Here is a 25,740-nt window from a genome sequence, read left to right as displayed (position 1 = left end):
GTCTGACGTCGCGAACTTGCCAGTGTTCTTGTTTTGGCAATTTGTTTCGATATTCACGGCTTGTCAGTCCACCCAGTTGGCTATTTTGCGTTGGTCGTCCAACACGGAACTGCGGTAATGTAGATATCTGCTTATGTGTTCCTAATAGCTCCATCTCAGGCTGTGTGTGGATGTTTGAGGCAATGTTATGGCGAGAAATTCTAACAGCTAACTACTTAAGCTACTAGCTAGCTAGCCAGCCAAGCTAACTAACATTAGCTTAGCTGAGAGCAGTTGTTTTCCTTTAGAACATTGTATGTACGCAGAAATGATTGAACATTGATCTACCATGGTTGTTTGAACTAAAGTATCCTAACCATCACAATGTTGCTACCGTGCTAACGCTAATGTCACGATGATGAGTAGAACCTGTCGATGTAGTGTTGCAACAATGCCATTTCCTCGTCTTGTTAGCGTCTCTTTGCCTCAGTGTTTCACATCAAAATTGTTTGTTTACCTCAAGATCGACTTTATTTCAATGCTTTGGTTTGCTCAAGTAGACCTACTAGCTGTTCTTATGAGAGAATATTCGCTTACACCACTTCATGTCAACTTTAATTTATCCAGTGAGTTGACGTCGCTGCTAGCTCATGAATCAAAGTCAGTACTTCAACTCAGAAACACTGCTGTTGCCCTTCACTATCTTCCTTTGTTTCCCGGCTGTTTTGCTAACATGCTAGTTGAACCTTACCTGTTAATGCAGGCTGTAAATTTCTCTTTGCTTCGTATGATGTGATTGCTGGGTGCGGTTATGATTCAAGGGGAATCAGGGTAATACCATCGCTGATGTGTGTGTGTGTGTGTGTGTGTGTGTGTGTGTGTGTGTGTGTGTGTGTGTGTGTGTTTGTGTGATAGATGGTATCTATTGAGCAGTGACTCTGTGTGTAGGCTAATTCAGGAAGGTGGAGAGAGTTAAGCATCACAATGGCAGATGGATGCAGTGATGATGATGTCATTCACCTGGCCAGCTTCAACATCCACCGCAGCCAAGGTGAGTTTCGATCATCATGCCACTCCACCCGCCTGACACTCAATGTTTACTCAGGTTTTCAAGGTTTGTGTCGATGCATTTAGCAGCATAACACACTGAAGAAAGAAGTAACTAAAGGAGGAGAGAAATCAGATAAATAGAGTGTACAGCAGCTGATGTAATGTGAAGGGTCCTCCCACTCAAAAGTGCTGACACCAGAGGTGCTTACATCTTTTTTCTTTTTTTTTTCTTTTTATGCCTTGGAGGGCCAAAACTGATAGTGGGCCTTAAGCAAATGGAAAAACACAAAATGTTCTCTTAAATATTCTTCAAGCTTTTGTGTCGATGTTCTGTAATACAAATGTAATGGAAACATCTTTACAAAAATGTGTTAGTGGTCAAAGTGCAGGTGACATTTAGAGCCAGGAAAAGTCAAAAGTACTGTAACAGAAAAATTAGTGGTTAACTTTAGTCAGAGCATGACCCACTTCTGCCTGTTCAAGTTATGAATGTATTATCATTTCTGGTCCTACGCATTAAAAGAGCAATTTTAGCTCACAACAAAGGAAATGGCACCATCTACAGTGTTTTAAGGTACATTTTTAAAAAATATAATTATTTTTCTCAGTCTTTGATTTTTTTTTTTTAATTTGTCTTCCTGCAACTTTTAAGGTAGGCACATCTTTTTAAACATCCTTTTGTATTTATTTTATTTTTTTTATATTTAGGAGGTCAGATTAAACCTTACGTGAGGCCAGTTTTGGTCCACGGGCCTCACTTTGGGCAGCCATCACTTATACCTGAGAAGCTTTTCTAGGCCTGAACAATCTAGAGAAGGTGAACAAACCCTTAGAGCCAATGCAGCTTTTCCTTTTGAGGCTTTCTTCCGACATGGCAGTGTTGACGTGACCCGTTCACGTGTGTTGCACTGCTCGAACTGCACGCTCAGCATTTGAACGTGTCTCGAGTGACCACTTGGGACTGGATCTAATGCCCCTATTGCTCTTTATTCCAATAAATACATTATTCTTATTTGCTAAGACCACATGTGGCGGGGTGTTGCGGCGCATTTTCGGTGTCTTCTCTACCTGAAATTAGAAGAGAGCTGCGTAAACCAAATCAGCCCTGAGGTTTGATGCTTTCGTGATACATCTCAGTTGGCTCAACGTCAGCACGCATAGGATGTCAGTTGACTTTTTATGTTTGTTTCGTTTTCAATGTGACCCCAGGTCATTTGTGAACGCGCGTCGAAAAGAATGTGGTTCTCCGTGGATTTCGGTGCATGTGATTGTCTCCTCTACTTGAGACTCCCCACTTGTGATTGAATCACAAGAGATATACGTAACGCGAGGCGTGCATGAGGCCCTGGACAGCCTGCTGCCTGTCACAGCTGTTGGAGAAAAAAGTCTCTGCTAGAGGATAAAACTCGGTGGATCCGAATGTGTCTACTTTTGAGCTTTTTTTTTTTTTTTTAATTTAATCTTTTTTTAAAGCTGTGGAAGTGTGTAGTGTGACGCTGGGAAATGTTTTTGCTTGTTGAAGAGCATGGCATGATGAAGAGGAACTTATCAGGACCTTGATAATCTCGAGCATGCCCAGTTGAGCCGCTGTGGCGCGTCCCGGACGCCACACAGTTGTCATATTATTCGTGGATAGAAACTGAACTCCATTTGTGGATCTAGTTTGGTTGAATCACCGTCACACAGATGGTCTCAGTCTTTATTTTGGTTCTCAAAGAGGCTTCTTTTGATGAAGAGAATTTATTTGTGTGCATTTTCCATTTGCTTTGGGTGACACTTTAATCATACCCTGTTAGTCAGGACGACTCATCAGAAATGATTTATATATAATAATAGGAAGTATTTTCAGTTTTATTTCTTCAGTATTTAGTCCATGTAAAGAGTTCTTAGTGTTATAATCAAGCTCCCCTACCTGGGGGGAAAAACAAAAAACGCCGGCATGCTCAGTGTGACTCTTGAATGTGTGTGGGTTCGGCTTGTTGAGCGAACTGGTCTTCACTGGTTGGGTTCACCTTATTTGTAAGTAAGACAAAGTAGGAAAAGAGGGGACAAGACAACCAGCGCCAGCACAGTGGCCTCATCAGGACGATGTTGAGGACGACTGTGGTTCTTGTGCCTGTGCAGGCTCCCGAGCCCGTCAGAGGGAGCTCATCACCATCTCTGATGACTCGGATGAGGAGCCTGTGACTCTGGTACCTGGCAGTCCTGTTCTCGTCCCAGATGATGCTGATGATGATGATGTCAGTATCCTGGAGGTGAGCGGGACAGCGTGCCCTTAAAATCATCTGTGAATGTTCCCTCTCTGCCAGTGTAACAGGTTTTAGACTGAGCCGTGTTTTGTCGGACAGTTGATATGATGTTCTGTGTTCTGAGCGTCACTGTTTCCACTCATTTATCAGTTGTTCCTTCCCTCCCTTCCTTGTAGCCACTAACTCCTGCACGCAGACATCTCATTCGGCCAGCAGCCAAATGGAGCGAGGCCTCACACAACCTCATTCCAATTGTTGGCCAAAGTAGCGCAACCTCTGGGGTTCCCACAGGGGACCCCAGCTGTGCCCCCTCTACCTCCAGAGACACCACAGCCAGCTCCTCTTCGGTCAGGACGTCTGGAATCATTCAGCCGCAAGCCGCTTCTTCATCACACACACTGTTTCAGCATCATGTCGGTACAACACAAACACAAGTGGAGGTCCCAGCGGTATCTTCTATCCAATCCCCATCTACCTCCAGACATACTCAGACTGACACATTAGCAGCACCTGTACGAGAACGCGCTCAGCCGAGCACATCGGGACTCACTAAACCGCGAGCTGCTACTGCAGCAGCTTCAGTGGTGGAGCCTCAGGCCAGCACGTCCACCAGTGGCGTGCGTTCTGGTGCGGGTGCAATAACTGAATCAAGTGCTTCCACAGAGACTCAAGAAAAGGCGAGTACAAGTACTCAAACACAAGACAATCCTCAGGCCAGTACTTCTTCAGCGCAGCCTCAGCCCAGTACATCTACACAGCTTCAGGTCAGCGGAAGCACAAACGTGAAGCGCAGCCCCTTTCAAGTGAAAGACGTGAAAGTCGTCATCCTCCCGCAGCAGCCCAGCGTGCAAGCGTCCACGCTAGTAACGCAACACCCTGTGTCACTCCATCGCATGCAGGGTAATCTCATTCAGATAGAACCACAGCCCCTGGCCAAGGCCCCGGCCCCTCAGACCCTTCAGTTGATACCACCTGCAGTACTAATAGCTGCAGCCCCAGAGAGACTTGGACCGCCAGAAGCAGGTCACCGCATCATACTGGGGAGTCAGGCACCTGCCGCCAATGCTCAGCCACAGGGGGGGGCTCCCAGTACGATTCTTCCAGTGCACAACATCAGGGTGCCTAATGCAAACACCCCTGCTCCTTCAGCCCCCAGCGCATCAGTCCCCTACAACAGAGGACTCACTCATCTCATTCTGGCTCCAGCCCCAAACCCAGAACAGGTCAACCTAGCTCCTGGTCTTGTCGCTGTCCCTCCTGCACCGGAGGAAATTCCCAGAATAGAAGACGCAAGGCCTGGTCCCTCCGTACCACGGGAGGGGCCAGAGCTGCAGCCTCATGTGCGGACCCTCATCACTGGTGTTGTAAGTATGTCACACTCTGCCTGCTCTGCATCTCGTCTCTACCTTTCCTGCCTGAGTCGCAACGAACATCCGAACAGAAAGTTCAAACGTTTACTAAACTGTTAGTTACAGTAGTAATGTCAGCAATGATGCTTCTCTTTTTCTCAACTCTTCTACAGTTGGACCTTTTCCCAGATGTCCAAGAAGCCTATGTAGCAGAACTGATCCAAAAGAATAATGTGAAAGACTTGAATGTGTAAGAAGCATCAACCTTTCCTCTCCAGTGTTCTCCTGCTTTCCGGGCGTATAAACAGATATTACATGTTTCCGACTGAGAGTTCTACCTCTCGAGATTGGACGTAAATGAAATACATTTATATTTTAACATGATATTTGTCACCAGGCAGCCTTTCTAGTTTGGAGTTGAATTATATATTTTCTTCGTTTAAGATTCCAAGTTTAGGAATCCAAACCTAAATCGGTCTTCCTCCTGTCAACTCAGCTGTCCTCTGCTGTATTTCCAGTATCTGTAACCTGCTGTTGGAGACTCCCGAGTATCCGAGGACGGACACTGCTGCAGCTACAGTCGCACCCACCAGCATCCTACTGGAGTCTGAAGACACCCACACAGAGGTGTGTATGTGTATAAAACCCAACATCCGGGGAAAAGTCTTTATTTTAACTTTGAAAGAGTTTGTAGTAGCTCAGTAAATTTGAAAGCAATCAGAAATCAGATCCGTCCTCACCTTCATACAGGCTAGCTTAATGCCGTCATCCACAAGTGAGAGGAGTCATGTAGAAAATGAGCAGCATTTCATATTTCCCTTTGCCAAGTCTTTTAAAGTTACAGTTACCAAAAAATGTGAAGTTCAAAAGTTCAGGCATACTCTTGGAATTGGATTTTGTCTACGACCATAACTTTTCATGTGCACCGAAAAAAGTTTTTAAAGTAGGTTTCTGGTCGTGTTCTTATGAATCATTTATCTTATGATAAATGATATTACGAGACATGGGAAAAGTTTTGAATATTTTTGTGGGATTCCCGTTTCGTAAGAAAATATTCAGGTTGAGTCAAGTTGCAACTGTGCGTGGTTGCAGTCCCTCAGGTGAGATTACTGGAAAATACCACAGATTTGGTCAGGTGAAAGGGAAGAAAGCAGTGCGGCGCGAGCAGCTTGACTCTCGCTCTCTGTTTTGTTTCTCATTGCCGCCGGGTGAATCTCCCTGCAGACGATGAGTTGGAACATTCCCGCGCTGTCAGGATGACGCATACCGATCATGTCATTGAATGCGGATACATAATCATGCAGCTATTTTTGACTGTCCAATGATGTAATAACACCCTTTGCCAGAAGATGGAGACAAAACTGGTGCACTGTAGCTTGAACACATGTTTACCGGTTGAGTTGTCGGGAGTGCCCCCCTGAATGGGTTGGGGGGTTGTTGTTATTTAACAGTCATGGATGAGAGGTTATATGTGTTAATATAAATGTTGCGGGTCTTTTCAGGTGACTGAGGACCTGTTTGATTACAGCAAGCTGGGCACGGTGGGACCAGAGGCTGTGATGCAGGCTGCTGACTTGCTCATGGCGGATTTCCGTATGATCAGCTGTCAGGACATCAAATGGGCCCTCAACGCCCTGAAGGGACACTATGCAATCACACGCAAGGTACCGGCGCTTCTCTGTCACTGATCATCTCCCTTACTTTCGTGATTCCTCCCTCAGAGTGACTCGCGTTTGTGGCTGGATATGAAAAATCCCTTTCAGTAATATTAGCAGAGTATTGTGGATCAACGCATGTTCAAACCTGCAGAGAAAACAACAACGAGGTATTTGGAAGGACGGTGAGTCCAAGGCTGTCTGGTCAACCATGGACTCGTTGAATTTACGACAAAGAAACAAAACAACATCCATATTTTCTGAAGTAGACAAGGATATTGGCTGCAAGTCCAGAGGCTTCTTCTGCTGTCCATGGCCTAAGTCAAGTCAAGTCAGTTTTATTTGAAAAGCACCAAATCACAACAAAAGTTCTCTCATGACACTTTACAAGTAGAGCAGTACCACACACCTTCAATGGATCTACACCCAACAATTCTCCATCAGCGAGCACATCCTGCAACCGTGGCGACGAATACCTTCCTTTTAACAGGCAGGAACGTCGAGCAGATCCAGGCTCAAAAGACAGATGTACAGAAGGAAAGAGAGGGACAGTGATAAAGAGGGAGAGAAAAGGAAGAGACTGATGGACAGACGTAAACAGGTCACTAAATTACTCTTGATTGAGCCATTGCACAGCCTCTTCAAACCTTCTCCTTCTCTCTCCCCCCCCTCTCCCCCTCCCTCCATCCCTCCATCCCTCCCAGGCCTTATGTGAAGCTCTGAAGAAGTGGCAAGATTCAGGTGACCCCTCAGGAAAGAGGCGACGGAGCAGAGCGTCTTCTGAACGCTGCTATGTGGACTTCCACTTTGAACACGGTGAGCAAAGGTTTTTTTTGTCATTTATGTCAAACACCACGATCCAGGCACATGTCACATTAAGAGCGCGTACACACTCCAGCCTCTTTATTAAATAGCCTGTTCAAGTGCTTGTTAGTACAGGGACTCTCAAGCACAACCATCCTGAGGGTTTACAGAGGAGGGAACAGGAAAGATAGAATATCAAGTGAGCTGTGAGTTCTCCAGGTGAAGATGCCTCGTTGGTGGCAGAGGTCAGAGAACAGCTGATGGAAAGGCAACAGTAACTCAAACAACTCATGACCACCGAGACGGAAGAAGAGCATCCCTGAACGCACCACACATGGAACCTGGAGTCAGATGAGCTGCAGCAGCAGAGGACCAACCTGGCTCGGCTCCTGTCAGCTGAGAACTCTACAATTCACATGGCTTCACCAAAATTAGACAGTAGAATGACTGGAATACATCACCTGTTCTGATGAGTCTCGACTTCTGCTGCAACATTGGGACGGTAGGGTCCCTAAACAACATGAGAGCGCGGCTCCATCCTGCCTTCTATCAGCGGTTCAGGCTGCTGCAGCTGCTGCTGCTGCTGCTCTGGTGGTGTAATGGTGAGGGGGATGTTTTCTTCGTACCAGCTGAGCATCGTTCAAAGGTCACAGCCAAGCTGAGATTTGCGTCATGGCTGTGCAACCAACAAAACTGCATCAAGTGTGTGATGTCATCACGTCAGTATGAACCGAGAGGAACGTCTCCAGCACCTCGATGAATCAGTGCCACCGAGGATGAAGGCAGTTCTGAGGGCAAAAGGGGGTCCAACACAGTACAGACAGGTGTACCTCAAAGTTGTGTGTTTGTGGCGGGGAATATTCTCTTGTGCATTTATTTCATTTCATCTTATTTTATTTTATTATTCAGTTTGTTTAATTTTGCTCTGTTTTGTTTACATCATAGAAACAAGAATAAGAAAGAAAAGGAAAAAAAGGTGTAATACAAAGAAAAAACACGGAGGGTTTTTTTTTAAAATATCTCACCGTGACCGTTAAAATCACGTGTCTGTTCACCAGGTTCAGTCAAGTTTGAAAAGAGGATGTTTTTCTTGGAGAACGACCGTCGCTACTGCAGGACGTACAGTAATCTGGAAGCGTCTGTTCAAAAAGAGCTTTCCTTCTTTCAGCAGAAAGCAAAAGAATGGGCCGAGGTACACACACACACACACACACCACACACAACCTGTGTCTGTTTCCTTGTCCTCTGTTTTGGGATTTAAGCTTGATCAGTCACTTTCACAATAAAAGTGAACTCTGACAAGCCTCTTGACTGAAGCAGTCCCTGGTAGCGATCCATGTCGAAGGAAATTCCCTCTGATGGTCTCGCCCACCTTTCTCTCTCTCCAGCATGAAGACTTCCTCCTGGCTCTGCAAGTCAATGAGGATGAATATAAGAAGGTTGGTTGATTTAGTTTACTATTATAGTGCAAATTTACTGTTCTGCCGGTGGAGAAACAAACCCATGAAAAACCTGACTCCGTGATGAGAAAGTCTGTTGTTTATTAGCTCCCACTGAGAAGTTGTCTTCTTCAGGATCATCTTTCACTCATAGGGTTTCTCTTGACTGTTTATTTGAAGACAGCAGCTTAATTTATGCTGACATGCCCAGGTTTCACTACCCTTAAAGTAGTTGGATTGCAGAATGAGCTCTGTACTCGTTGCTTTGTAAGTTGATATTATTTCCAATCACCTGGGTACTCCTTCTTCTGACTAACTGAAGTCGTATGCACTCTTGTCGTGGTGTGGTTGTTTCCCCAGGACGGCCAGCTGATCGAGTGCGGCTGCTGCTATGGGGAGTTTGCGTTTGAGAAAATGACGCAGTGTTCAGACGGTCACCTGTTCTGTAAAGAGTGCCTGGTCAAATACGCTCAGGAGGCAGTGTTTGGCTCCGGAAAGGTACCGACTTGTTTTATATATTTAAGAATAAAGGTCTTTTCTTACCAGTTGGTCATTTGTTAATCAGAAAGAACCTTTGATGTACGTGTAACATTGGAGAATTTTCCTTCTCTATGCAAGTGAACAAAAAACTACTATCACTACTGGTCAGATGCGTCTTGGCGAGGGGGCAAGACTCTAAATACAAGGAGAAGTATTGGAATCATCATCATCATCGACTCGCCAGTCGTTGTCCTATTTCCCCTTTCCACTCAGAAGCACATTCTGATGCTTCATATCTTCAACCTTGACTAAAATGATCACCATGCTGCCATGTACCTGTTGAAGTCCCATTTAAGAACAAACAAAACAAAGTGCCCTCATGCCAGAGTCCACAACGTTATCCAGAGGCATTACACACTGAAGCAGATGTGAAAAGTGACTTCACACCTGCGAAACCTCTCTCTGAGTCCTCCAGTCTGAAGGACTGCCACGTCCAACTCAAACTTTCTTGTGATTTAATAAGCATAAATAGCAACAACAACAAAAAAAAAGCAAAATTAAAAACAGGATGAAACCTAGCATGAATTTATCATTTGTCACACCTTTCCACGAAATGAAAAGCCGACAGTTTTTAAAATGTCTGTTTTCTGAAAGGAGTTGGGTCGCTGCTGCACCTCACGTTCTCTGCTGCAACTGGAAATGCGCAGCACATCTGGTGACGTTCAGAGTCGTTTAGTTCAGACTTGAAGACCTCAGCCGGTAGACGGATCAGACTGAGTTCCGACCCGGTTCATCCTGCAAATGAAATGTGTCGTTGCAGCTTTTGGAGGGTTTCTGCTTCTATGAAGAAAAAGGGCGCGTCTGTCAATCACTGTCACGCGTCACCGCCGCTGGCCTGACTCATCCAGCTCATTCACTCAGGATGAGCATCAGTGTTTCCTCCCATTCATACATTCCTGCCAGTTTTCTGAATGTAGACCAAAAGAACACTTTCATCATTTATACTTCTATTCCTAATTGATGCATGTGTGTATATATAAATATATATTTATATACCAGTGGGAAATACTGGGACGTGTCTTTCACATTTTAGTCAGTATGAAACAGTTAAATTGTACTGCATGTGGTTTTGAAGGGCGTGTGTGTATGTGTGTGTACGTGTACAGTCGGAGCTGAGCTGCATGGAGGGGGGCTGCCCGTGCTCCTACCCGGTGTGTGAGCTGGAGAAGGTCCTTCCAGAGAACATACTGTGTAAATATTATGAGAGGCAGGCGGAGGAGGCAGTGGCTGCCACCTGTGCTGATGAACTGGTGAGGTAAGTGTCTGTGTGGGTGGGTGGGTGACAAACTGGATTGCACCCCTCAAAAACCCATTGTTTCACACAAAAGCTGAGTCATAAAGCATTCACAGCAAACATGTTTCCATCATGACAGACCAGTGGCAGTTTGTTTCTGATCAAAATCATCTCATCTGTGTAATGTTCTTCACTCCTTCCCCTTCCTCTCTAACTTTTTCTAGGTGTCCCTTTTGTAACTTCCCGGCCTTGTTGGACAAAGACATGTCCCTCTTCAGCTGTCCCAACCCCCGGTGTCGCAAGGTCAGTCCTCTTCTCATTCTCATCTTTGTTAAAGATTTACGTCGTCCAGAAAGTTTTTTTTGTTAGTTTGTTTTTTTCCCCTTAAGGAACCCACAAATTGGTTTCTTGAGATCATGAAGACATTTTTTCCTTCCTGCATCACTTCTGTTTGACTCCAGGGTGCAGAAAGAGCCAGCCACATATATTAAGCTTGAAGCTAATGGGGACTGATGGCATCTAATGTCTATAAACGATAGCAACACTGTCTACAAGCGCATTGTCCAGTTTAACTCATGTTTGTTTGTTTTTTTTAATCCAGCTGTACACTCTGTAATCCACAAAAACTTTGATTTGAGTAGAAAAAAACAAATTAACTACCAAACTTGCAGTTCCTGGACGAGCGCAACTGAGCTGATCACTAAAAATGTGACGTGGATAATACCACCCAGTGGACGTTTTGGACAGTTTTGCTTTTTTTTTTTTTTTTTACTGGTTGGTTGCTTTTAGCTTCAAGCGAGATATACTTGGCTGGCTCTTCCTGCTCTCTAGAGTCACCAGAAACGTGACGCAGCGGTGAAAAAGAAGAAAGAAAGAAAAAAAAAAAACACCTTTGTGAGCCCAAGACCCGTTTTTGTGGATAAAGTGGTCAAATGCGGAAACTTAAGTCTTGTCAGAGAGAGCGCGAGAGAGGGGGAAGATGAGCGAGACAGGAAAGATGATTTGAGGAGTTCCATGTGGAGAGGTCGCCACCTCTCTCTGCTTATCTGTGGCCTCCTCCCTCTTTCTGAGGAATCCTATTTCGTCTGCCAAGGCTGTCACGTGGATTCCAGTCCAAAAAAAAAAACTCCATTATTTGGGTAAAACACACACACTCCTGCCACGTAACCTCTAATCTTTACTATCACTGCTTTCCCGAAATGGGCAGAGAGGATTTGGGTGATGTTAGCATCCCGACATCATAAACATGTTTTTACCACCTCTTGGCACGGCGGCGACGCATTAAATCTTCCCCTCATGAATACCTGCCGTCTGAAAACTGTCGCTCCTCCTATCAGTAGCTGGACCGTCAGTGAAGTCACTCCTGCTGGTGAGGGAGGGCTGGAAAAGTGAACACAAAACAATGCTAACATGAAAAACTATGAATGAGATTCTCCAAAATATGAACAGAGCAGAGCCGCCTTCTCTTGGCAGGAATGCCAGGCTGAGCCGCTGCAGCTCTCACACCTGTCGCGTCTGCACAAATTCTTGGCTCGTTTCGTGTAGTCGAGGATGTTGCTGGTTTACCGGCGGCTGCGACCCATCCACTGTTGTTCAGAATGTTCCTTTTTAATAACCTGCTCATCCCCACCAGCAGCTAAAACTGCAACCAAGCACAGTAGAGAGCATTTCCCGTACATTTTCACTGTTTTCTGACATTTCAAACTCACCGACAACAGTTGAATCTTGAAACCCCTTTCAGACATAGATCTCATATTCCCTCCCAACCTTCTTACTTTAACTCCACACCTCAGCTTTCTCCATTCTGATGCGAAACGTCCCAAGGTTGAAAATTGACAAATGACTTCTATCCTTTTGCAGTTCCGTGCATAAGCCTGTAGATGGAGCCCTGCGTTTGTTGCATCAGCCCTGGTGCTGTTGCACAGCTGCAGCTCGTTAAACACACACACACACACACACACAGAGCCAGATCATCTTTTGTAAAGAGTGTCTGAGTTAGCAAAGATTGTAGATGTAGGTCAGCTATTAGACGCCGATATGTCACTCATGAGGTGCCGGAAATGGACACTTAGGAGTTATGAAGGAACCAGGACTCTGGCTTTATTTGAGTCCAGAAAGTTAAGTCGGCTTGTTTCCTCTCTAATTTGTTAAAGAATCTGGTTGCTGTTTAGTGGGCTGCCTGGTCCCTCTCTGCGGTGGAAAGCCCCTCACAAAAAAACATAATTATGAGATAGACTGCCTTTATTATATGTGTGTTATGTATTTCTTACCATCAGCATAACCACAGTTAAAACAGTTGTTGGACAGCCGGCCTCATGGCCCGCTCAGTCTAGGACCAGGGAGGGGCTTCATTATGTAACTGACACACTTCAGTAAGCCCACCCGCCTTCTCTCACACTACGACCTCATTGGCTGGCTGCTCCCTTCACTCCTCTCGTACTGGTTTCCTACTGGCTGGACACGTGCCCACCTCCATTTCAAATGTGGTTCAGATCAAGTTTGACCCAGATTCCCCTCCCCTCCCTGTCCCCTCTCCCTTGACTCTGTCCGACCTACACACACACACACACACACTCAGAGATGCTGATGTATTCCACATGTGGTTTTCAGGACATTTGGAGGAGCTTGTTCCTGGCCTGCGTGTGATTACTTCATGAGGAATGTAAAATGTAGGCCACGGAGCTGAGTCTGTACACCAGCATGGCGTGTTGCTCCGCTCGACGTCTGAGAAGCATGAACATGCCGAGAGAAGTTGTGCACGAGAAAGTTAGGGTATGAAATACACACAGTCAGTGCAGCATACATGTCTAAGACTCTTCCAACGTCTTCAGCACGGCGTAAGGAAAGCTGCAGGCTGCACCTTCATAGAACAAAGAAATGGAAGAGAGGATGAATGGGAGGAGGAAATGTTGCGTAATGAAGATGGACAACGAGTTAGAACGAGAAGCACAGGAAGCAAGAGCGCTCATGAATGAATGATTGTAGAGTGGGTGTAGTAAAACAGATTTGTGTGTGTAGCAGCTGCAGCACCGCTCACTCTCCTGTCTTTTCAACCTTTGTCACATTTCAACCTCGTTTACACACCAGTGGGCGGGGCGACACATTCCACCTGACAGCGATGTCACCGGGTGTATTTTTAGCCTGGATATAAACCCTCAGGTGTGTTCCTGCATCTTAGTCAACAGTTCCCAGACACAGACTGTTGCACTCATCTGTCCTGCTTCCTGGTCAGTAGGGAATCACTAGGGGGCGATCTTCCACCGCTCTCTCCTCTCTCAGTCTTTGTGTAATCCAGCATTAGGGTCCAGTTCTGCTGTGGCTCACATGTAAACCCCCCCCCCATCCCCAGCCCCCACCCACCTACCTCCTCTTTGAAAGACCCATTTTACTAAAATCATCGACCAGAGATGTTTCATGCATCTCTGCCTCATAAATCAGAATGAAAATGTGTCTTCTTGTAGTCCACACTTCTTTCCCAGGGGCTGCTCTCCTCTTGCTCTCACGGGGTCGTATTTACTCTGAAGTCAGAGTCTCTTTTACCATCCAAAGCGGTCTATTGCAGCCCAGCTCTCTCCACCCTCTCCTGAATTTGCACACACGCTCAGCTGTCTCCATGATTATTGTGAAAGGGTGTGTGTGTGTGTGTATGTGTATGTGTGTGTTGGGGGGGGGGGGTTAGGGGCGACATGGTGAAAAGGAGAAGATCCCACGCTGCAGTCAGCTGTCACATCCCTGGCGCGTCAATATTAGATGAGCGGTTCAAATATTTATAACGACTACACTTTGCTAAGGGTCAGGAGAGTGTGTGTGTGTTTGACTAGTGTGTGTGTGTGTGTGTGTGTGTGTGTGTGTGTGTGTGTGTGTGTGTGTGTGTGTGTGTGTGTGTGTGTGTGCCTCGCTGGGTCTTCGGCTGACAAGACGAAGGAGCTTGTTGTTTCTAAGCAACCAGGCAGTGAGCGGCAAGCGAATCTTACTGCAGACACATTTGCTCGTAGAGCCACACCTAGACGTAGACGTCACTGCAGCATGGCGAGCAGACGCCGTGTAGGAATCTGTATGAATATTGCTGGGCTGTGATAATTTGACACGCATTAACGATTGGCGGGGAGATGATATCTGCTGATATATTAAAACGTCCTTCTGTTTCTGGGTCTCCAGGAGAGCTGCAGGAAGTGCCACGTCCAATGGAAGCAGCATGTGGGGAAGACGTGCGAGCAGGTCCTGGAGAGAGACGAGATCCGCATGAGGGTGCTTTTGTAAGTGGCGTTCACAGACAAGCAAATTGAAACAAACTGGTCTCCGTCTGCTTTTTAAAGGGTGTGGGTTTTTCTTTTTTTTGGGGGGGGGGGGGGGGGGATGCTGGGTAAACAGCTTAGTTTCCCCGGACAACAGTCCAGGAAGCAGAGAGGCCGGCTGCTTCCTGTGAGGCCTGCTGGGCAGTACTTCCTGTTTTGAGCCATTCACAGATCTTCTTACTTCCTGGTGCTGAAAGACACAGGAAGTGGCCTGGTAGAAAGATCAGCGGGTCCGCCTGATGATTCTAACAGGACACGGATCACAAGAGCTGCCTCAGGGTTCTGGTCTCATGGACGAGGACAGAACGCTGGTTAACACGACACGTCTCATTTACTGGACGAAGTTTTAACCATCGGCCGACCTGTCGCCATCAACGACCGCTGAGACGGCCCGCTGCAGTAAACACCCCCCCATAATAGAAACACTTCAAGTTGTCAAGTTTACCGCAACGTGTTTGAAAATAAGAAGAATGAAATGTCAGGCAGGCCCTAACCTTATACAGTAAAGACATAAGATTTATATGTTTGGACAATAAGATCAAAGCCATAAAATAAAAAAGTACAAGTGCAAAGGTCAACATGATCAAGCGCGATCAGGTAAAAGGTGTTAGTATTGTTAGAAATCCCCAAGAACTTATGTTAAAAAAGACAGTGTTTATAGTGACAATTGCTCAAATCTACACAAAAGGAAACGACAGTCTGGGATTTTTTAAAATTTTATACAAAACTCCCCTCAAATGCACCTGATTTTTCTGCATGCACACATTAATATGAACACATCATTCGTCACTATGTTTCCTGTCAGTTTCTGGTGTCCATGTTGGAAAAGAAGGAGTTCAGTTTCCCTCCTGAGACTGGGATTTTGTTCCATCCTCAAGCCTCTGGTCTAAAACCGCAGCGTTGGAGCGCTTTTCCAAAAAAAAAGCATTTATCTATTTTTTTCGAAATTAAACATACATAAACAAAACAATACACTAAAACGCCACACAAGCCCGATTTATTTTCTCTTGGAATTGTTTGTTTTACAAAAATAAACCGGCTGAACACCGTTAAGTCCATTGACGTGTGAGTGAGAGGAAGGGCTCCGCGGTGAAAATCCTCTGGCTCTTTGACTTCTGGCGCCGTGGCTCCATCGAGGCTCTGCCAGCGTGCTTGACTTTATTCTTCCTGCCCTGAACGGTCTCCTCCATGCAGCCTGGGACCGCTTCTGTCAAAACAAACAAGGCTTGTATTCTGACACTATCCCGTGATTAATTGCAAGATGAAAGCACTGGTATTCTTTTTTTTTGGAGGAGATAGAGGGATAAATGTGTAACAGCCTGTTTAGTTGATTTCTATGTGAGAATCTGAACCTTTTTTTGGTGAATGTCTGCACTTTCAGGAGGAAGTAGCGGGTTGTGAGAACAGTTTGCATTTTTAAAAAAAAGGGTACGGTGAATACATGTTAATAAAGATGTACCAACTGTCTCTGGATCAGTTGGTTGTGGTCCAAAGACATTATAACTTTGCGTCAAGTAGACAATGAGGGGATTTGGCTGCATGTACATTTTTATTGGTCAGTATGTCATTTATTTTGCGTGTCATGGAAGTTGTTGACCTATTTAAGGAGGAGGAATGACCAGACTGTGATGATGGCAGCCACGTGGAAACAGTAGCTGATGGGTTGGTAGCCAGACAGTGAAGGAGCTCCAGGCTCTTTGTGTCTAAGTAGGCTGATTAATTGGATTCATGTTTTTGTTTTTTGTTTTTTGCCCAAAGTCATGTTGACTTCCCAGCATGTGGAAACGACACAGTAAAACAGTGTTTGACCAGACGGAAACTTGAACGTGAAATTCTCTTTTCTCTGGGTCTGGAAATATGAAAACACAACTGTTTGCTTGAGCTGATTGAGCTTCTTCACATTCCTCCGCTGCAGCGAGGAACGCATGACGGCCGCTCGGGTCAGGAAGTGTGTCAAGTGTGGAACGGGGCTCGTCAAGTCGGAGGGCTGCAACCGGATGTCGTGCCGCTGCGGCAGCTTCATGTGCTACCTCTGTCGAGAGCCCATCACCGGCTACAACCACTTCTGCCAGCATGCCCGCTCCCCCGGGGCTCCCTGCCGCCACTGTCGCAAGTGTTCCCTCTGGACTGACCCCACGGTGTGCTTCCCCTCTCTCTCTCTCACACACACACACACACACATACACACACGCCAACACTTAAACACTTAAACACAGTCAGTATGTCACGTTATGTTCGTAAAAGCCAGATCAAACTATAACAGGACTTTGAAAATACATGTAAACATCTTAGTGTGACTGAAATCATGTTCAGGTAATCTTCTAGAAGCTTCTCAAACCCAGATAATTTGGTTGGGGCTCAAGTGATTCTTTCGTGTACACACCTTTTGTGGGACCTGAACCGGCCCCGGCTCTCCCGGCTCTCTGCATTCCTGCTTCCAGGCAGGAAGCCGGGAAGAAAAAATATAATAAGAAGGGTAGAAAACAAGACGGAGGTGTTCCCAACATGGCGAGGGCTTGAGCTGAAAAGTTGTGTTTTCACTGTTTGACATGCAACTTAATTTCGACTTGCCAATGTGTTTGGTCTAAAACGTAGCAGGTCAAGAGGAAGAGTGTGCAACGGCAACTGGCTGATGGGAGCATATCACCTCCTACGTTAGTGGAGAGGAACTGGTATCCATCAATACATGGATTCTCTGTCTGCATCCTGGGACAAAAGCAGTCGTCCAGTGAGACGGCCTCGTGTAGCTCAGTTAGCTACACGAGCTGTTAGCTCTGCTTAGCTGTGCAGGGAAATGTACTAGAGCATTAAAAGGGATACGTTTTAGATGCGTGAAGAACAGTAGAATCTTCTTCCCAGGATCTGTGCTTGGTCGGACACTCAAAAAAAAAATCCCCCTGCACGTTGACCCCGCCCATCTGGCCCATGATAGCCCACAGTGACCTGGCCCAAGTGCCACTGGCAACCAAGAGCAGCAATTAGTCCCCGAGCAGTTAATGAGCTGGAGACTCTCCAACAGCGCCACTGAGGACCCAGAGCTGGCCAAGAGCTCGTCTGGAGGTCGTCGCCAAGAAAGGGCCAAATACTTATAACCAGGGTGCCGGTGGGGGGGTGGGGGCTCTGGTTGTCATCTGCTGTCTTATCAGTAGTTGCTGCTTAACTTGGAACTGAAGGAACTTTTGTTGGACGGCTCACTAGCGTCTTCACAATTAACATGGACTGCGTCATACAGTTCAAATATGTAGCTGCGTACATGTGAAATACATTGTAAATGTTGAATAGGACAAGGAAATAATAGAATAAAGAGTAGAAACCCAAAATAGCTGTGTTTTAGGATGCTTACAACGTGTGTGTGTGTGTGTGTGTGTGTGTGTGTGTGTGTGTGTGTGTGTGTGTGTGTGTGTACGTGCCTCTGCGCCTCTGCAGCAAGATGACGAGCGCATCATTCAGGAGATCCAGAAGGAAGGAGAGGCAGAGCTGAATAAGAAGTGTGCAGGTCAGTGCTGAGTCACCGTCTACCTGTTTATCTAAAAGATGACTCGGGCATTTTTCAAGCTGGACTCATTTTCTTGTGGTGGAGTCCAAATGTGTGATACAGACCTGGATTATTTCACGTGTGGTCATATTGAGGGAGAGGGCTGCAGCCAGCATTCAGGGAAACTCCTCATGTGACGATGTCTTTGTCGCCCCTGGCAAGTTCAGGTTGTTATTGTGAGTGTGACATCATCAAAACAAGCCGTGTGACTAGCTGAACTCTCACCCGTCTGGTCTCGGCGGCGGCCGACGCTTTATTTTGCCCGCATGAGAAAGATTCAGCATGGCTTTTCCTGAACAGCACGTCACACCTTCACCAGCCGTCTGGATGGATCCCGTCACCCATGTTGTTCGATACTAAAATAACAGTCTGAGCCCGTCTGAGGCTAAAATAAACACCTCCGGTCGATGGACTTGGACCTGGACGAATGTCAGATACTCAACAACATTTTTGGTTGCCTGATTTTTCTTTTGACAGTTCAGTCCAATTCATGTGCTCCCTGTATGTTACCTGTTTTGACGCTAACACATGAAAATTGAGCCCCATTCTGATAACACCGGAATATTTCCTTTCAAGCCCGTTGTGACAACTCTTTTGTTTCGATGAAGAAATGTGTTGATTAACGTTCCCTGGCAGGGGAGCGTGGCGCTGCAGCAACATTAGTCTTCCGAACCTGGACGGACTCAGACAGGCTGGCAGCTGCAGGACTGTTTCCTGGATTTAGTTTGTCTGAACTTCGCCGCATCGAGTTTGCAGGACAGATTAGAAGCAGGGGGGCCGGCTGTGAACCTGGACCACGAGTGCTTGTTGTTCATTTATCTTTTTCTTCTTCTTTTAGATAATTCAGGGAAGAGAGTCGGCCCTCCTCCAGAGTCCATTCCAGACATCAAGCGGCCACGTGTTGGTCCGCCCCCTGAAAACCCCCAGAACCCTGCAGCCCCTCCCCCCCACCAAGCGGTACAGGCCCCTCTGTTCGTCCCTCCTCGGGCCCGTTATCCTCCAGGTCCCCCCCAGGGCAGGATGTACCACCAAGTTATCATCCCCCGGCTGGCCCCGGCTCCCTATGTGCCCCCGCTGCATCACCTGCCCCCTCTGAATCACAACAACAACAACAACAACAACAACCACCATCATCACCACCATCACAATCACCACAACCCCCCGGCCCCCCCTCACCACCACAACATGGACATGATGGACCTGCCTATGCACTACGGGCCACCGCACCGCTACTACAGACGCTTCTAGCACATGCTCCAAGGAGAGGGAGCCCCCCCCCCCCCACACACACACACACACACACACACACGTTCTCTCTCTTGTTCCACTTCCCATTTCACTGCTGTTTTTTTAGATCTTGGTTTTTTGTTTTTTTTTTAAACCTTTTTCTGTGTGCTTCTTCCAAACTGTTTCCGTGTGTGCGTGCGTGCTGAAATACCCAGTTCATCTGTACACACACACACACATTTGGACAATTTGCCTTCTCTGTCTGAACGTGGGACTTCCGCGTTCCTCTGTCCTCGTCTATATGTCCAATCATTGGTGTGGAGCTGAAGAGTGGAGAATTTATTCCCTGTTTATACTGATATTTTTGAGAACTTCAAAAAAATAAATAAGGTTAGCATTCCTTTGTGTGTCATTTATCAAATGTGGGAAAACACACAGTTTTCTAATAAAGGTTTTTCTGTTGAGAGTTGAAGCTCAAGCCGGTTATTTTTATTCCCCGTCCTCCATCTCTTACAGAAAAAGGGCTGATTCATGCTAACCGAGCCCCGAGGCTGCTCTCCAATCACATGACGGAGAGGAGGCTCTCCACCAATCACAGTGCAGCAACCGTATGGCTTTGTGACGTTACTCAGAGAGCAGTGTCCTTTGTTCATCCAAGTGTGTGTGACAAATCACTTTGCTACACTCACAGCCGCTTGTAGACAATAAAAGTAGCACATGAATCTAATGGTTTTAGTCACGGATGGTGGAAGATGGACCGTGTTTGTGCCAGAGCCAGAATTTAATCACATCCAGAAACTTCTAACACGCCAGCCAGGCCGTCGTGAGGACATGTGTTAGAGAGAGGACTAGACACCGCTCCCACAGAGACCCCAGAGCCTGAGGAACGAGCGAACGAGACTAAATATAGATGCAAACACCAGGGGTCACGGTTTTTATGGTTGTACAAATCCACAAATATCGTAAAGAAAAAAGTCAGTGTGACACTTTCTCATCATTGCTGGCAGGGACATGTAGGGTTTACTTTAAAACAGCTATGGGATGTCCTCAAACAAAAACTACACCCTCAGAATAGAGAACTATGTAAGATCAGATTCTCTCATTTTCATGAAGATGAATAAATCAAAGTGACTGTTCTTGAGATGTTTTGACCTGCTTAGGATGAGTTGATCTCTCGTGCATTTCCCATAATGCATCATAAGTGAGTCTAAAAGATTCACAGACAACCCAACTTGTTTGAGTGGTTCTCCAGAACCAACTATGGGAACTGGTTCTTTTTTACTTTGTCCTAACTTTCACTGCCTACCCAGGAGGTTCCTTTCCTTCTTCCCATGAACTGCGTTCCATGTTTGCCGTTCCTTCCCGGTGAAGCATGTATTCCTCACTCCACCTCTTCAGTTTGTAAACCCTGATGACATCACCAAGGCTCGGAGATGATGCTTTGTTGTTTTTCCAGGATTTATACAAGTGATTTTATCTTGTACAACTGGTTCACGCCTTTAAACATTCACTTTTATATTCCAAGTTGTATGAGCATGTGTGGGTGTGTCTACAACTCCCATGACGGCGGCTCAGATAAGACTAATGACCCTGGTAAGCTCTGACCTCAGATCTGGTGCCCCCCCCCCCCATGGTCACTCATGCTCAACACAAAGAAAATGAGAAACCCAGGAAACAATCACACCTTCCCTCTTCCTGCAGAAATCTTTCTTCTTCTTCTCCTTCTTTAGTCCTTAAAGATGCCTCAGGCCCTGTCGGGACTATTGTTGTAGAGAATTATCCGCTAATGACTCTTAATTCAAAGCATAAACGGCGGGCTTAAGAGACTTGATGCAGCTCAGTAAGATAAAGGAGTTTTTTGATTTATTAAAAAGAGCTGCTGTCACGCACCCAAACCTCCCCCCACTATGAGGGGAGCCTTGAAAGAATGCATGTAGAAGATGTAGCAGAGGTGTATGGATCATCTCCATGACTGTATTGAAATGGAAATCTATGAAAGTGCAAATATGTATAAAAAAAAAACACACCGACATTTTCTCACCTCCTTGTCTCTTCAGACCCAAAGGTACCAGCAGACTGCTAGTTAGCTTAGCACAATGAAGGGTATTTAATGGGAAGTGTTAGCAGTAATCAAATACTCATCTTCAAAACGGTCGTGTTGTGCATGGAGTCGGGCAGAACTACTTTCCTGGGTGCAGTGATGTGATGCAGCAGCTAAAAGCCCCATTGTAACTTGTAAACTAGAAGAGTGACGGCTGCCACTAATCATGGCTGACATGTTTACATGTTTCTAAAGAAAAGCAATCGTCATTGTGAATGAAACAATTGCGACAATCAGCAGTTCTGTGCTTTAACAACACATAACACTTCCAATCCCTGAAATAAATGTAGTGACTGGCTGCTTTGATGACAGATTGAAGCACTGTGTGTGTGTGTGTGTGTGTGTGTGTGTGTGTGTGTGTGTGTGTGTGTGTGTGTGTGTGTGTAGTCTTTGAAATATAAACCAGACATGACCTGCTTATCGCCTTGGACACCTGGAATGGACACATAATACCTCTGCTGCTGCTTCCTGTTCATGTATCTGAGAAACTCTTTGAATGAACACACACACACTCACATTAACACAAATAAACACAAATAAAAACATAAAAAACTGTATATCTTTTGCATAATATGAGTTGACCTTCATACCATAAAAGTTACGCGCTCTCTCTGCTCTGTGTGTGAGGCGTGCATGCATGTGAGTGCATGTGCGTGCATGTGTGCGTGCGAGTGTGTGTGTGTGTGTGTGTGTGTGTGTGTGTGTGTGTGTGTGTGTGTGTGTGTGTGTGTTAAAGCCCCTGCTGCCTGATCCATGGGGATGGCTGGTGTCTGGCAGCATTTGCTCCCCAGACAATATCTGCTCCTCCAGCTCCGCCGGCATTGTTTGCATCTGTTATTGTTTGTGTATGTTTAATGAGTGTGTGTGTATTCTTACTAAACGTGTATGTATTTTTAATAAGTGTGTACTCTTTTAGCCATGACCTCAGAACAATGTTTGTACGAGTGGTTGACTCACTAAAATGGATTAATATACTTCCATAATAAATACTTAAATAAAAGCATGGCATGAATACAAGAAAGTTATGAACGTATCTTCTAATTGTGTGTGTGAGTGTGTGTGTGTGTGTGTGTGTGTGTGTGTGTGTGTGTGTGTGTGTTAAACTGATTTTCTGATCCTGCAAACGTCCACCTCTGGCTTTTTGGATTCCTTTTAAATCTTCATGTGCGCTGCAGGACTGAAAAGCAATAATTTCACATCTGGACACCACAAAAATCCTTTGCCTGAGGTGAGTTGGGCGTCCGTTTTATTCCAGATGTCCTTCTAGAATCAAACACACACACACACACACACACACACACACACACTCGGGATGGTTGATTATTCTCCTGATGTTTTAATATAAATAATTTGCTTGCCGGTTTGACGCAGGTGTGGAAAGATTTAATCCGTTTTAGTGAGTCAACCTGCTATTTATCTAAAATTACTCCTTCACCCTGGGGAGATTAGTGACTGACCCAGTGACCCAGTGACTGCACGACCACGTAAGCAGTAGAGCACCACGAGTGGACACAGATTTGATTAGAGTGAGGGGAGTGAGTGACACACACACACACACACACACACACACACACACACACAAGAGCTTGTGTGAGACCTGCGTACTCAAGGATGAGCCGTTCTCTGATCAAAGCCCCCACTCCCCCTCCTCCTGCAGCTCCCCATGGCCCTTCATCCTAACCCCTCTAGGACCCCCCTCCCTACCATATGCACACAAACACACAACTACACATAAAACTCTCACACACACACACACACACACACACACACACACTGTCACTAGGCCCCTTTCAGCCTGCATTTTGGATATAATAAAGGTTTTTGACATTTTTGGCCTGAACTCACCATTTCTGGTCTTTCTCACAGCTTCTAGCCACTGAGGTTTCCATGGTAACAAGCCAATTGGTTCAGTTAGATGGAGGGTTGGGTGTGAGGGTGGAGATGGCCGCCATTTTGCACATAGCCTTCCCCCCTCCCCCTCCTCCCCCCCCCCCCCTCCCATTGCTTTCTCTGTCTCTTCCCTCATTCTGGAGGAAAAAAAATTGGAGAGTCGGCTGCGCCTGCTGCATGACGCTTTACCCACAAACCACTGCAGCCATTTCTGGGATCTGGGTCATATTCAGAGTGACTCATCTTTTCAGCAAAATGGTTCAGCGGAGGGAGGGAGTGGGAGGGAGAGACCGAGGTGGAAAATGCAGAGTGATTGAGGGATGGGGGGCAGAGAAAGCGACGGGGAGGGGGAGACAAGGGAGACGAGGAGGAGATTAGTTGGAGATGTGGTGTGTGTGTGAGTGTGTGTGTGTTTGTTTTGCCATGCTGGGTGTTCCTCTGGGATCTGCAACCTGATGGGGGGGAAATAGATTAGAGACATGCTCTGGGGGCTCCATCATTACATTACCATCTTGAATGATGTGTGTGTGTGTGTGTGTGTGTGTGTGTGTGTGTGTGTGTGTGTGTGTGTGTGTGTGTGTGTGTGTGTGAATCTTTAGAGGGGGTTGCACTCTCACTGCACAAGAATACATGTCTCAACACAAAGGCTCCATTCAGCAGACAGGAAAGTGTGTGTGTGTGTGTGTGTGTGTGTGTGTGTGTGTGTGTGTGTGTGTGTGTGTGTGTGTGTGTGCGTGTGTGTGTGTGTGTGAGGGACAGCACATGGAGCTGTGGTCAGAAACTGGCGGGGTACCCAGTATGTACCACTGAGATTATGAGAAATGAGCAGCAGGGCCTGTGATTTGCACATCGAGCTTGAACTCTGACCGTCTTGCTGCTTTGTGGGTAAAAAGTCAGTTTACATGAGCAAACATGGCTCTGGTCTTTGATAATCTGTCACCTCCCAGGATAATTGCTGTGTCCTCTGAACCGCAGCCTTAATTGGAAAGCAAGTCAAGATTTCCCTGGTCGTGTTGAATTCAACTGTAACGTGCCAAATAACGACGACTGCAGAATCGAATCGGCTGGCAGCAACTGACTATGTGTACAGTTGGATTTACTCCTCTAAAAATACAAATAAATATCAAGAAGAGCAGAAAGACCTGAAAAGCGTGAATTCCATCATTACCTGCACGCACACACACACACACACACACACACACACACACACTGACTTGCCATGTATAACTGTTGAATTTCTGTTATTTTAAATATCAAAGGCCCCCCAAAAAAGACCCTGTTTTTTTTGTTTGCAACTGAAAGGAAGCAAAATGTACTTGATTCCTATGATTATAATAAACAAGCCACTTCGTCTTACTATGATGCTGCTTGTCACATGGTTACATGGTAAGGTTTTTTTTTTATCCCTTTGACTTTATCATGGTAGCACAGTCACGCTTGGTATGAGGTGGAATAGGAATTGATCCTGGTCTGTGGATATCTTAATGTTTGGTTAGCACGTTGAGATTTCTCTGAGATGTAAAGTGCACTTACAAATAAAATGTATTATTGTTATTACAACATAAAATACTTGTGATTTTTGAAGTATTTACATGTCTTAAAAATGGTGGAAGTGGACAAGTGGCTATTTGGGACTAGAGAGGTTGTCCCTGAAATAAAACATCCCGCTGAAAACAGAAGGAGCATGAAGCAAGTCAAGATTAAGTTACCTGTCGGTGGTGGAGCTCATTCACAGGTTAATATTAGCTTTATACTTCCAATGATTGCGCTTAAAAACACTAAAAGTTTTAATTTATCGAGATTGTTTTCAACAAAATAAACAACAAAGCCTGCAACTTTAGTCTCACATAACTTATTTTAGGCAGCAATGCAAAATCTAGCCTAAAAATCCCACTGGCTTTTGGTGGAGGGAACTCACAGTAATGATGCTAACTTCTGTGCTGGCCTACAAAAACACGTCATTCCTGCAACTCTCTCGTAGATCCCTCATGCAATGCATAGAAGCTGCCACAAGGGGCAGCAATGAGTCCATTTAAGGCACCCCAAAAAAAAGGCAGTATGAAGATATTTTTGAATTACAAGGTAGTTTTGCTAGATTTTTCAACCAACAGGTAGTTGACAGATGTTAGCTTAATTAGCTTTACTTGGAAAAAAAAAAAAAAAGTTTGGTGACCAATGTGAGAAGTTGCTTTTGTTTTTTTTCCAACTCTTCCAAAATGTTAGGAAATAAAGGAAATTAAAGGAATTTTTCCGAGTGTATTAATTTAGAGGACAGCGACACTTGGGCTTCGCTAACCAGTGCTATAATTGTAAGCATGTGTTCATCGGAGGAACATTGAGTACAAACACCAAGCACAGCCAAGATGAAACAATAAAATAGACCGAGATCATTC

General features: G+C 45.6%; 1 protein-coding gene across 2 annotated transcripts; it reads left to right on the top strand.

Moving 5' to 3' along the window:
* rnf216 (ring finger protein 216) lies at window positions 1-19,816 on the top strand. Of its 2 annotated transcripts, none has more exons than XM_086185615.1 (17): window positions 1-114; window positions 895-1,030; window positions 3,154-3,284; window positions 3,455-4,642; window positions 4,801-4,877; window positions 5,146-5,254; window positions 6,130-6,291; window positions 6,987-7,098; window positions 8,145-8,278; window positions 8,475-8,525; window positions 8,886-9,023; window positions 10,172-10,320; window positions 10,524-10,602; window positions 14,458-14,555; window positions 16,510-16,732; window positions 18,021-18,090; window positions 18,968-19,816. In XM_086185615.1, exons 2-17 carry the CDS (start codon window positions 964-966, stop codon window positions 19,375-19,377), a joined length of 3,198 nt encoding a protein of 1,065 aa, XP_086041741.1. In that variant the 5' UTR covers window positions 1-114; window positions 895-963; the 3' UTR covers window positions 19,378-19,816. The 2 variants fall into 2 exon arrangements, with proteins under 2 accessions (XP_086041741.1, XP_086041743.1); XM_086185617.1 differs by having other exon boundaries at window positions 27-114; window positions 928-1,030.
* The last annotated feature ends 5,924 nt before the right edge of the window (window positions 19,817-25,740 follow it).

Source organism: Aulostomus chinensis, chromosome 18 (assembly GCF_037954235.1).
Source record: "Aulostomus chinensis isolate RoL2024-O1b breed Wild chromosome 18, RoL_Achi_v1.0, whole genome shotgun sequence".
Taxonomy (NCBI): Eukaryota; Metazoa; Chordata; class Actinopteri; order Syngnathiformes; family Aulostomidae; genus Aulostomus; species Aulostomus chinensis.
The sequence above is the reverse complement of the archived record's forward strand: the minus strand, read 5'-3'. Positions and strand labels throughout refer to the sequence as shown.